This window comes from Chiloscyllium punctatum, chromosome 24 (genome assembly GCF_047496795.1).
Source record: "Chiloscyllium punctatum isolate Juve2018m chromosome 24, sChiPun1.3, whole genome shotgun sequence".
In the NCBI taxonomy this organism is placed as follows: domain Eukaryota; kingdom Metazoa; phylum Chordata; class Chondrichthyes; order Orectolobiformes; family Hemiscylliidae; genus Chiloscyllium; species Chiloscyllium punctatum.
This window is the reverse complement of record NC_092762.1, coordinates 58,340,664-58,353,296: the sequence shown is the minus strand read 5'-3', so window position 1 is coordinate 58,353,296 and position 12,633 is coordinate 58,340,664. Positions and strand designations below refer to the sequence as shown.

General features: G+C 43.0%; 1 protein-coding gene across 1 annotated transcript in view; it reads left to right on the top strand.

Annotated features, from left to right (window-relative positions):
• Positions 1 to 839: 839 nt before the first annotated feature.
• grin3bb (glutamate receptor, ionotropic, N-methyl-D-aspartate 3Bb) overlaps positions 840 to 12,633 on the top strand; it is a 79,778-nt gene continuing 67,984 nt past the window's right edge. Inside the window, exon 1 of the mRNA XM_072593919.1 lies at positions 840 to 2,199. Within this exon, the coding sequence (XP_072450020.1) occupies positions 1,690 to 2,199 (510 nt within the window). The 5' untranslated portion in view covers positions 840 to 1,689. The remainder of the gene's footprint in view (positions 2,200 to 12,633) is intronic.

Here is a 12,633-nt window from a genome sequence, read left to right as displayed (position 1 = left end):
GATTTCTGAAATGTTGGTTTTCCCAGGTGACTGGGCACCCTGTGGTGTATTACCATTTCATTTAATTTTTAATCAACACCGAGGAAACGATTAGATTCCAATCCGTGATTTCACCCGGGGCTCCTCTGCTATCTGAGTCTTCTTGCTGTTATTTGAATTGCCAATAAATCCGCTTCAAGAGGATTTATTTCCCTCGGCTGATGGGAACTAAATAATGTGCCAAATAATGAGACTAGCGAAACGGCTAATAGAGTTTGTGTGTATGACATTCATTGCAGTCCCCACCTCACACCGGCTCGCCACCCTCTGTGCTGGAAAATAAATCAATTGAAGGTACCACAGTCTATGTAGCAGCTGTACACTGTCCGGGCGATAAGACGATGTGATAAAGAAGCCTGTTTTGTGATTGCGGCACACAATCAGCTTTCCTAACCAGTAGAAGCACAGACTTTTCCAGAAAACACAGAGACCATTCACCCTTCCTGTCTGTTCCAGCTCTTAGCTAGAGCAATCCAAACGGAGACACACTTTCCCCCTGCTCCTCCCTCTCTTAACGTAGGTATATTCCCAACGCACCCGCTTCGGGTATTATCTCGCCCACCCTCTCTCTATATTATCCTGTGTTTGTCTTTCCTTCCCCTGCTTAAATACTGCACGCCCCTCTCTCTTTCTGGGCTCTTTTCTGTGAGTTGCGGAGTTTTCACAGTCCGGGATGAGTTGCAGTAGGAGACTGTCCAGTTGGAAACAGTGAAGGCTGGCGTGCAGGCACTGACTGGGCACCGCTATCTGGAGGTAGAGAGAGAGAGAGAGGCGTTTAGTTGCTGTTGCAGAGCTCAGGCTCCAGTCCGGGCCGGTGGCGGTGACTTGGAGGGGATCAGGCGGGGGACACCTCGGGCTTTGGGAATGTGACAGGGGGCTCCGTGTCCGGGGTGACGGCGTCAAGACTTCAGCCGCAGGCGGAGTAGCCCCCAGCCGCCACACCCCCCCCCCCCTCCTCTCCTCTCCTCCTCAGGGATGGGACAGTTGTACCGAAGCTTGGTGGATCATGCTCAGATTTGGGAATCCTGAAAGGGGGATGAGGTGCCGCTGACTCCGGAATCTCTCCGTTTGAATAATGAGGAAGCCCTGACTGCGTTGACATTAATACCAACACCCTCCGTGAACAACACCAGCTCCCCCCACACCCTGTTGGGGAAAGGGGGGGGGCAGGAAACAGTCACATTCCTGCTCCCTAACTGTGGGCTCAGGACTCAGTGTTAAAGATCCCTACACCCAAGTGTAATGCCACATTAAATCTCTCTCTCCCTTCTCCACATTCTGTCTCTCTTTTGCAATCTTGCCTCCTGAGTTCCTTCCTACAATTTGATCCATTTATTTCCACCTTTAGATCAACAGATCTTCGCGGAATTTGTTTCTTCGTTCTCTTTTATTCTTCTCTTGTTCTTTCATCCCTTCTCTCTAACTTCTTTCTCTCTCTCAACTTTTCTATCTTCTCTCTCTCAACCTCTCTACCTTTTCTATTTACTTTCTCCCTCTATCTACCTTTTTCTCCCTCTACTTTCTCTCTCTTCACCCCATCCTTTCCCTAATCAGCAGCAGGGAGCAGAGAACTTTGCAGATTTTGACCGGAGTGCCTTGTCTCGGTGCGGTTCTGAGCGGAGTGACCGGCTCCTAGCTCCCCTCCAGCCAATGAGAGCTGCGGCACTGAGCTGGCGCGGAGCCGGGACTCTCTGCACATTGCTGCCCACAGCAACAGCTCACACCCCGGCCATGGAGTGCAGGCAGCGCCTCTGGACCCTGCTCGGCTTCCTGCACGCTGTGCTCAGCCTCTGCCAGCCTCACCCGCAGCCGTGCCACATCCTGAACCGGATCGGACACACCGTGAGACTGGGCACCGTGCTGCCCAGCTCCCGGAGAGCCCTCCTGCAACAGGCGCTGCTCGAAGGAGTGGAGGCGGCCTTAAGGGACACCCTCCTGCCCTACAACCTGAGCCTGGAGACGGTCAGCAGCCAGGGCTGGCAGCCCGACCCGCAGTCCCTCCTGCAATCCGTCTGCCAGTCCGTTGTGGTCCGGGGAGTTGCGGCCATTCTGGCGTTCCCACAGTCTACAGACCAACTGGTCCAGATGGATTTTTTAGCATCTTTCCTGGAGATCCCTTTCATCAGTATTATGGAGCGAGGAGAAGGGCTGGTTACTGAGGTAGGTGACAGAGCAAGTTATCCAACTTCTGTCGGCGTTAAATTGGAAATTCCGCTCTGCCTTTCAACTTGGTGTAAGGAGGTGTGTATAGTGCCAGCGGTTTATTGTGGAGTGAAGTGATGTACGGAGGAGTAGTGTGGAGGGGCAGATTGTGGATTGTGGAGTGTGTGTTGTGGCGTTTTGTGGAGCAGGATGCTGTAGCGTGGGATATTGGGAATGGAATGGTTAATTGTGGAGTGGAGTGTTTTGTAGCGTGTTATAGAGTGAAGTGATGTACAGTGGAGTAATGTACTGTATAGTGGAGTGAGGTACAGTGTAGTGATGTACAGTGGAGTGATGTATAGTGGAGTGATGAAATGATGTATAGTGGAGTGATATACTGTACAGTGGCGTGATGTACAGTGGAGCAATGTATAGTGGAGTGATGTACTGTATAGTGGAGTGAAGTACAGTAGAGTAATGTATAGTGGAGTGATGTATAATGGAGTTATGTACAGTGGAGTGATGTACAGTGGAGTGGTGTACTGTATAGTGGAGTGAAGTACAGTAGAGTGATGTATAGTGGAGTGATGTACAGTGGAGTGATGTATAGTGGAGTGATGTACTGTATAGTGGAGTGATGTATAGTGGCATGATGTATAATGGAGTGATGTACAGTGAAATGATGTATAGTGGAGTGATATACTGTACAGTGGCGTGATGTACAGTGGAGCAATGTATAGTGGAGTGAAGTACTGTATAGTGGAGTGAAGTACAGTAGAGTGATGTGTAGTGGAGTGATGTATAATGGAGTGATGTACAGTGGAGTGATATACTGTACAGTGGAGTGATGTACAGTGGAATGATGTATAGTGGAGTGATGTACTGTATAGTGGGGTGAAGTACAGTAGAGTGATATACTGTACAGTGGAGTGATGTATAGTGGAGTGATGTACTGTACAATGGAGTGATGTACAATGGAGTGATGTATAGTGGAGTGATGTACTGTACAGTGGAGTGATGTATAGTGGAGTGATGTACAATGGAGTGATGTATAGTGGAGTGATGTACTGTATAGTGGAGTGATGTACAGTGGAGTGATGTACTGTATAGTGGAGTGATGTACAGTGGAGTGGTGTATTGTGGAATGATATACTGTATAGTGGAGTGATGTACAGTGGAGTGGTGTATTGTGGAATGATATACTGTACAGTGGAGTGATGTACAGTGGAGTGATGTATAGTGGTTTAGTGTGGAGTGAAGTGGTGTATATCGGTATCTTGTGGAATGGTGGTGTATAGTGGTTTATTGTGGAGTGGAGTGGTGTGGATTGGTGTGTTGTGGTGTCTTGTGGAATGATATGGTGTATATTGTGAATTGGAGTGGTGTATAATTGGTGTTGTAGAATGGAGGTGCATATTGTAGAATGGTGTGGTGTACAGTAGAGTGGTGTACTGCGGTTTAATGTGGAGTAGAGTGGTGTATAAAAGGTGTTATGGTGTACGCTGTACTCAGTGGTGTGCTGTGGAGTGGAGAGATGGATATTGTAGAGTGGAGTGGTGTATAAATGGTGTGTTGAGAAGTGGTGTACTCTGGTGTGGTGTGGAGTGGTGTACACAGTGGTGTGGTATGGAGTGGTGTATGCAGTGGTGTGGTGTGGTGAACACAATGATGTGGTGTACGCTGTGGTGTGGTGTGGAGTGTTGTACACAGTGGTGTGGTGTACATAGTGGCGTGGTGTGCGCTGTGGTGAAGTGTGGAGTGGTGTACACAGTGGTGTGGTGTGGTGTACACTGGGTGTTGTGAACACAGTGATGAGGTGTACACAGTGGTGTGTTATGGTGTGGTGTACACAGCGATGAGGTGAGCGTGGATCCCAGTCTCTCAGAGTAGCTTAGAATCGAAACTCACTCGGAGAGAAGGAGAGAGCTTCACTCGGGTTCCTCTCGTGAACTCTCCCCGGGGTTAAATGCGAACCTTTCTCCTGTACGCAGCAGAACTTCAGTGAAAAATTTAATAGTTCTTAATCCACAAATCATTTCATTCCTGGACAACCTGTCACTTTGAAAGCAAATGATTTAAACCTGAAAGCGGTGCAGTCTGGAGGCGCGTGTACTGTGAATCCTCCTGAGACCCAGATTAACCGGCCACTTCAGAAATCCGGGTCGACAGAGCGAGACCACAAGTAATGATTATTCATTTTAGTACAAATAAGACAGTCCATTCTGCATTGGGCACCGTCCTGTATTGGACCCGCTATACAATGTCAATAAGAGATTATTAAACTGAACTAACTCTCTGTTTCGGGAGATTTGAATTACACTTTTAAAGTATTCCTTTTTGGAACTAAAATGACCACCAGTGAATAGCTGGGGTTGATCAGAGTAATCCACTGAGACTTCACCCTGCAGCTGACTGGGAGCAACTCAGTGTTCTCTTGGTCTAGGTCCTGCGATCTCCAATGATCTCATTCTCAGGCTGGAACTCGGGTTCCTGCCGATCCGAGGGTTGAGGAGTGAAGTTTTCTCTCGAAATGCCTAGTCCCTGGGAGAGACAGAGATGGTTGGGAATTGTAAGGTCCTGAATGGAAAGAGAATGGTTCCCATCATAAACAAAAGTGTTCCCTTGTCGGTGACCAAGACTCGAATGGTTAGTTTTGTTTTAACATTGTACATGTAATTTACCACGTAAAACCTGCACAGTTTAACATTCCTGCTGTTCCATGAACCCAGTGGGTAAATAGACCAACCGATGTGATATTCAATTAAAGTGTGGCATATACATGAGAGTGAGTGCTTTGATCTCAGACCCTCCAGGGGTATGTGGTGGTGGTGGTGGTTCAGGACCAGGCAATGGGACAGGAATGCTGAGCCCTGTGGTGTTGAATGATGGATATGGGCTGACGTTTGAGTGAGAGCTGTGTCAGGTGATGTTCTTGTTGTAGAATAGTCTATTGGCAGTCTTTGCCTGTACTCCTATTTGAAGATTAACTATGTGGACAATTACTACAACAGCCAGCTCCTTTCTCCAACAAGAGAGCTCAACCACTTCTCCTGAACCCTTAATATCATCGCCACCTCCAAGATTAGTGTTCCAGCTCTCTGTGTATACATGATGGATACAGCACCATTTTGGTGGTCACCCAGTATCCTGAGCAGCATGTTCAGGCCCTGCTGAATTGCTACAAGGCTCTGACCTTACTGCCCTACAGAGAACGCTTCTATGGGGCTCACCATTGACTCCAAAACTCAATGAATAGCTATGCAATGGCTACAAGTAGTAGATCAGATACTCCCTATTCTTTGGCAAGCAATACCCATTGTTTGTCCATAATCTACAAGGCTCAGGGTCAGGAATGGGAGGAAATATACTCCCCTTACCTGGACAGTTCAGCTCCAACAGCTAGGTACTGTCCAAGGCAAAGCAGCCCATTTGATTGACATGCCATCAACTGGCTTAAACATCCACTTCCTACACCATCCACCTACGGTGGTTACAGTGAGTACGATCTACCACACGAATTACAGCATGAATATTTCAGTTACCCACTAGGCCATGGGTAATAGGTATACAGGAACATCAGTTCCTCTCAGTTCCCATCCAAGACAGGAGTCTGAAGCGCCCATCTTAATAGTTCTGTAGAACATTTTCACTGTCCAGACAGACAATAGTGGTCCACCACTGTCTCATGGATGCCCAGAATGCAGGAAAATGCAGGGTTTGCCAATGATGTCTCACATCCTGAGAACATAAAAGTGGCCACACCCTCATGAGAAGGGTATAGAGAAATTGAGTAGACTTTGAGTAGAGAAATACAGAGAAGATGTGCTGTATGTCTCTATGACTCTATGTGGCTGGAGATGTGGCATTATTTATCTCCAACTTCTCTTGCCCCTTTCCTGGAATGAGTGCTGGCTGCCGACTTGGCCTTGGGAAAGTTATAGCTGATCCTGATCTTCTGTCTTGAAATTCACAGTTTCCAGCAAGGGCCAATAAGGCTTACCTTTCCCTTTGGCTGAGCACTGAGCAGACCATCATTTTTGTTACACTCTTGTCTTAGCATCAATAGGTGTCACTAGTGTGCTGTAACTAGGTAGTAATTGGTACAAAGTGGAATGAACTGTATTATTGTTGGTGATAAAATATAGCAGCAATAATATGGTTTTGGGTGAGTGATGAATGACTGGTGCGTTTAGTTTAAATGCCGTATGCTTCAGCATTTCACTTGCTAATTAGTAAGATGCCCTTTGGCATAGTTCCTGGTGCAGTCCTGGGGCAATGCCAAATAATGTCATCATTGCAGTTGTACAGAATGGACCAGGGCTATATCAGTTAGTACTGTAATCATTCTGTGCGGTGGTCATATTTTATTTTTGACTGACTGCAGTTTGCTGAGATATAGTGTGGCATGGGTAGCTCATAACATTTTGGGTTAATGGGCAATGAATATCCCAACCAACACTTTGGGACATTAGAGTCCTTTCTCAGGAAGGAACTTAAACAAATATCTTACCTTATTTTTCTTTCATGCGCTATAATCCCCTGACCCTCAGACTCACAGGTTCTTCAATGTACCACCCAAATAACTATCATTCTTGTGTGAAATTAGATGGTGTGTACTGCTTGATATTCCATTTAAGGAGGGCACTACAACTGAAGTCGGTTCAGTTCTCACCCAATACGCACTCCATCAGGAGTCACTGAATAATAATTAACAAAAAGAATCAAGAGTGTTGAGTTTATTTATAAAGTCTGTGCTAATACTTACAGATCATTAAAAAAATCTGCTCAACATGCTTATGATAAATTCTTTATACTTGGAATTAACTTTAGATCTGAATGACAGCATAGCAAAGATTAAAATCACTATCAATGAATGTTCATACCTGATCAAAATCCAATTCTGTTCAGTGCAACTTAAGCACAAATGTTGGCAGGTACTCAATTACCATGCCATCTCTTATAAAGCTGCCTGATTATGACAAACAACATCTTACTATCCTTTGTACTGTGTGAAGGTTCACTGCCATATTCTTTTATCACCTGAGACCAGCTGGTGAAATGTACCATGCAAGGTGCTCCCAAGTACGACCCTCAATCTGTGTTGAGTTTAGTATATCTGAACTGAACTGACGCTAATGTACTAAAGCTGGCAGCACCTAAACTGTGGAGAGAAAATCAGCCAACATTTTTTCTCATAGGATTTCGCTGAGTGATTTGTGCCGCAGATTCATGTGTCACTGGGCAGGGACAAGATTAAACTTAGCCATGATATCCATCATGCTGGCGAAACTCAAAGACTGGCCAGAAGCAAGCTCTAATGAGTTGTCTTTTAAATGATACCCCCACAGTGTCAGAGGTCCCGAATTTATGAAGAATTGGGGAAATGGGCATTCCTGCCTGGAAATCCCGCATTTGGTCTTACTCAGATAGCCTTCAGAAATTAACAATCGGACATCTTTTAACCAGGTTTCCCTTTGGACTGATTGCTTGGCCATCTCCTCCCAGACTACATCAAAACATCTCATATCTCAGTTCAAACATTACATCCCCAGATTATTCCTGTTTTAATCCTTGGACTGTGGCCAGATCGCTAGGACTAACAGGATTTTAGATTTTCATTGCAGAAACAAACATTAACATAGCAGCAATAAAAAGTTAGTCAAACCTTAATCCTGCACATGTTTGAATCAAATAAAAATAAAAGTTTAATCAGTTTTTTCCAAAACTTGAAACATCTGCTCACTTTTTCTTTCTGATTTCTGTTCTGTTTAACCTCTTTCCTTTCTTTTCCTCTTTCTGTCCTATCTTTTAAAAATATTTTTAAGGTTGTAAATGTACAACTTTGCTAATTTCTGCTTCACTGTCTAAACAAAAAGTATCCTTGTTCAGAATATGCATAGTTTGGATCTGTTTGTTAATCATTTGTGATTGAATGGCCAATTGTTGTAGGCAGAATGGAGGTGTATCAGAGGATGCTCAATGCTATTGGAAACTGTACCTGAGCAGCAATCATTGTCTTTAGGACAGTGTGGGGTGGAGGAGAGGGGATGGGTTATGGGAATAATTAACTTTGTCATTATTTTTAATTTGTCAAAGGAATAATAAATTTCAATCTGTGGAATAGTTACGAATTAGGAGAGATTTACCTGTGAAGTCAGAATTATTATTCCCGTCCAGAATTATTGACATTATCGCCTGTCTCCAACTCTAAAGATCAGATACTTCATTAAAGAATTCCCACATCCAAGAATCTGTATGAATGTGCAGTGGCATACTTAGAACTAAAACTAACTAATATTATCTACTGTACCATTATAGAGCATTTAAGCAGCCAGGGACATAAACTGTGACATTGCCTCCCCATTTAGAACCAAGATAAGGAGAAATTTCTTCGCCCGGAGAGTAGTGAGCCTGTGTAATTCACTGCCCCTGAAAGTAATTGAGGCCAAAACATTGAATATTTTCAGGAAGGAGTCAGATATATTTCTTAAGGCTCAAGATATCAAGGGGTATGGGGAGAAAGTGGAAATGGGATATGAGCAAATGATCAGCCATAAACATATGGATGGTGTCACAGGTTCGAGGGGCTAAATGGCCTACACCTCTTCCTATTTTCTATGTTTCTACGCAAATAAATACATACATTTTGCATTCAATTCAACTGGTCAATGTTGATGTTTACACTCCAACAACCCTTTTCCAATTCATTTTAATCTAACCTTATTAAGACATTCTATTCCTTTCACACCTATAAATTGCCTAATATCCCCAAAATACATCAATGCTGTTTTGATCAGTTAGTCCATGTAGTAATAATGTACCCACAGTGATAAGTGGACCTGGCGTTTGCACTTGTAGGAGTGAATTGTGTGGTAATTCAAGAGTAGAACGGTAGGTTAGTTGGTAGGTAATTTCAGGCCAGTGCTGAATTAGCTTATCATAGTTACAGGAAAATCAAACCAAGCTCCAGCTTCTAAACACTATGCAGTGATTACTGCTAGAAGTGAGTGTTAATTGAGGGCAAACAAATGAGCTGAAGAATGATGCACTCCATCATAAAACATCTGACTACTTCTCAAAGATTTGGGCATCACTAAAAATGCTTTTCTTGGAACCAGAACCCTGCATGAATCAGCACTGTAGGAGGGGGAAGGGAGGAAATCAGAATGAAAAATTATAGAATTAATGGTGTTAATCAAGTAATGATCCATTTTACATTGACGCATTGGTTTTTCTCTCCTTGTTTCTGTTTGATGCCTGATATGTGCAAGTACACTGCACAATGCAAGCAGAAATCTTTGCTTTATTTGTCTTTTTAATTGATTTGCCTTAATCAAAGTTGACTTGTTTTCTTTCATTTTCCTGCTATTCACTATATTAAATCACTGCTTTAAAAAAAAATACAGAAATTCCCTGGAATAGCAGTTAGTGCTCCATCGCATACCTATCATTAACAGTCTGAATGAAATGATTTATATCCATTTTCAGGAAGTCTACAATGAGAGCGCAATGCTAAAGAATCATACACACTATGTAAGGGAAGGTGAATGGTGTGCACATATGTGTCTGCAGTGGGATTTCTTTGTTCCAATTCAACTGTTTACAGTATTCATGTTCATTAGTCATTTCAAATTCAGTTTTATTCTGGGATTGCATTCTGAGTCCCAGTCATTTTACAGTGAAATGTATTCATTGAGTCCTATCTGATTTTGTGATGATGTATCCATTGCTCTTGCCTTAGACTTGTCCATTTTTATTATTCCTGATGTGTCCTTTGTGACCTCATGTAGCATAATGAAGGCTGGTGTTCTCCAAGTTTAACTGTAAAGATTTAGTGCAGGACAATGTGTAAAGATGAAAGCACTGCGTTGGATTTTTCGGATTTCCTCCTCTCCTGCCCTGCAAATGTAGATTCATCCAGGGTTAGGGAGGGGGTTAAATCAGATAGAAGTCATGATTTGATGAGTAGTAATTTTGATGAAAATTACTGAAATCAGTAAGGCAGGATCAGGCTCAAACATGATGCAGTCTGCAGGACTTGACAGGCTCACAAATGAAGAATGGCCATTTGTAATAGGAATGAAGGATATCTGTGGAAAGTAAATCCCAACAAGATTCTTTACTTTCAATAGATGAGGGAACATCAAATGCACACAAGAAAGTAATTAAGCTATCTTATAGAAGTAACTTTTTAAAAGATTCCAAAAGGCATTTTCAATGTAGTTAAAATTTGCTGTGTTTGATGGATTGTTATCAATTGTATTAATATTATAGGTATTGGCAGTTTACTTAAAAGGAGGGTGGACAATTTGGCTGACTTTGCAAAAATAATACAAGTAGCTTGCCAACCAGCCTCATTCTGTAAGGGTCTATTTTCACTTTGGCTTCTCTTTTCCCTTTTTATATATTCAATGAAGATGTTGCTGTCCATTTTGAGATTTACAGATTCCTTCAAGATTCACAGCTGTTTCACTGCTCATGTCCATGTGACATCATTATATTTGGCTCCGGGACACCCGCACTAATCAACCACACCACCCTGTGGCCCAACATTTCAACTCCCCCTCCCACTCTGCCGAGGACATGGAGGTCCTGGGCCTCCTTCACTGCCGCTCCCTCACCATCAGACGCCTGGAGGAAGAACGCCTCATCTTCCGCCTCGGAACACTTCAACCCAGGGGCATCAACGTGGACTTCAACAGTTTCCTCATTTCCCCTTCCCCCACCTCACCCTAGTTCCAAACTTCCAGCTCAGCACTGTCCCATGACTTGTCCTACCTGCCTATCTTCTTTTCCATCTATCCACTCCACCCTCCTCCCTGACCTATCACCTTCATCCCCTCCCCCACTCACCTATTGTACTCCATGCTACTTTCCCCCCACCCCCACCCTCCTCTAGCTTATCTCTCCACCCTTCAGGTTCTCTGCCTTTATTCCTGATGAAGGGCTTTTGCCCGAAACATCGATTTTGCTGCTCCTCGGATGCTGCCTGAACTGCTGTGCTCTTCCAGCACCACTAATCCAAAATCTGGTTTCCAGCATCTGCAGTCATTGTTTTTACCTTATATTTGGCAATGCTTAATGCCCCCCTCAGCATTAACTCTTTGACAATCTTACACACTTATAAAACATCTCCCTACAAGCTTTTTCTCATTACTGATATTATACATCAGTGTATATAATTACGTTTATCATGACTTCATCAGCTTCCATGTCTCAGATTTCATAAATTTGGCAACTTGGAGATTTCACTGTTCAGCCAGAATGTATTCTGTTTGAACTTGGAACATTGATAGGTTTCTAGGTTGAAATTTTAAGCTGTTCACTTTTACATTGTTCTGAACAGTGTGAAATCTGTGACTTCCTTTGAAGTGGAGAACATTTTATCTCTTGTATTTCCTTCACTGAGGATGTCTGATAGAACAGGCAATTGTTCCATTATAATATTTAGATAACTTTTAAACTCAAAGATTTTGGTCATGGAGAATAGCTATCTTGGTAAAACCAGTGATTTCTTTTTTCTCTCTGTCTTGGGTCTCTTGGCCAGGCAAGTTCTTCCTTTTTTATGATATCCTGGATCTCCAAACCAGGCAGTTTTCATCCTTAATGTAACATTAATCTGTGTACATTGATCATGCCACTTCAGTGTTGGGTTCATGGACTTGCATTCACTATCTAATCTGCGTGAGCAAATTTTTATTCTCAATTTGCCAGTAAATTTGTGAAAAAGTGTGTAGACTATTTACCTCAACTGGTTCAATAGATTAAACACCCTGTTTTTGCCCACAGTGATTGCATTATTGATTAAACCAGCTTGTTTACTTCTTCAATTGTACGACTGGGGATTGCTTCTTGTTGGCATAATCTTTGACTTTATTACTGATGGTTCTTCCTATCAAAATACAGGAATAAAGCACTCCACATGAATTTGTGTTTTCTCAACATCTGATATCAAGCTTGAATCTGTCATTACCGTCTGTTCACCAAGCTGTATAGCAGTCTGAATTCCATTTGTTGAGGTTTCATCACTGAGTTCCAAGTGGGGCATGCTGCTCAATTACTGTCTTATCATCTGTATTTCCTCACAAACTCTGCTGATCAGTGTTGATAGCTATGGACATTTCTGCCATTCTTGTATAGTCATGGGTTTCAACCTTTCTGACAGTCCAAAACAAATTTCTTAAGCTAAAATGAAGTATCACAGTGGATTTTGTCGTCTGTTCCACTATTCATCGAGGAATCCCTATAAAACCTTTCACTGGTTGTCTTTGACTGGTTGTTCAGAGGCAAGAAAAGTTTTTGACCTATTGCTCCATTATTGGCTGTTCCTTGAACAATAGTGTCTTAATTTTAATTAATTTGCCACTTTTCCACTAGTTAAAAAAGATTCAAGTCAAAACATACATTCATGCTCAAGAATGAAAACTCTGTATAGCTTTATCTTTAATCCTA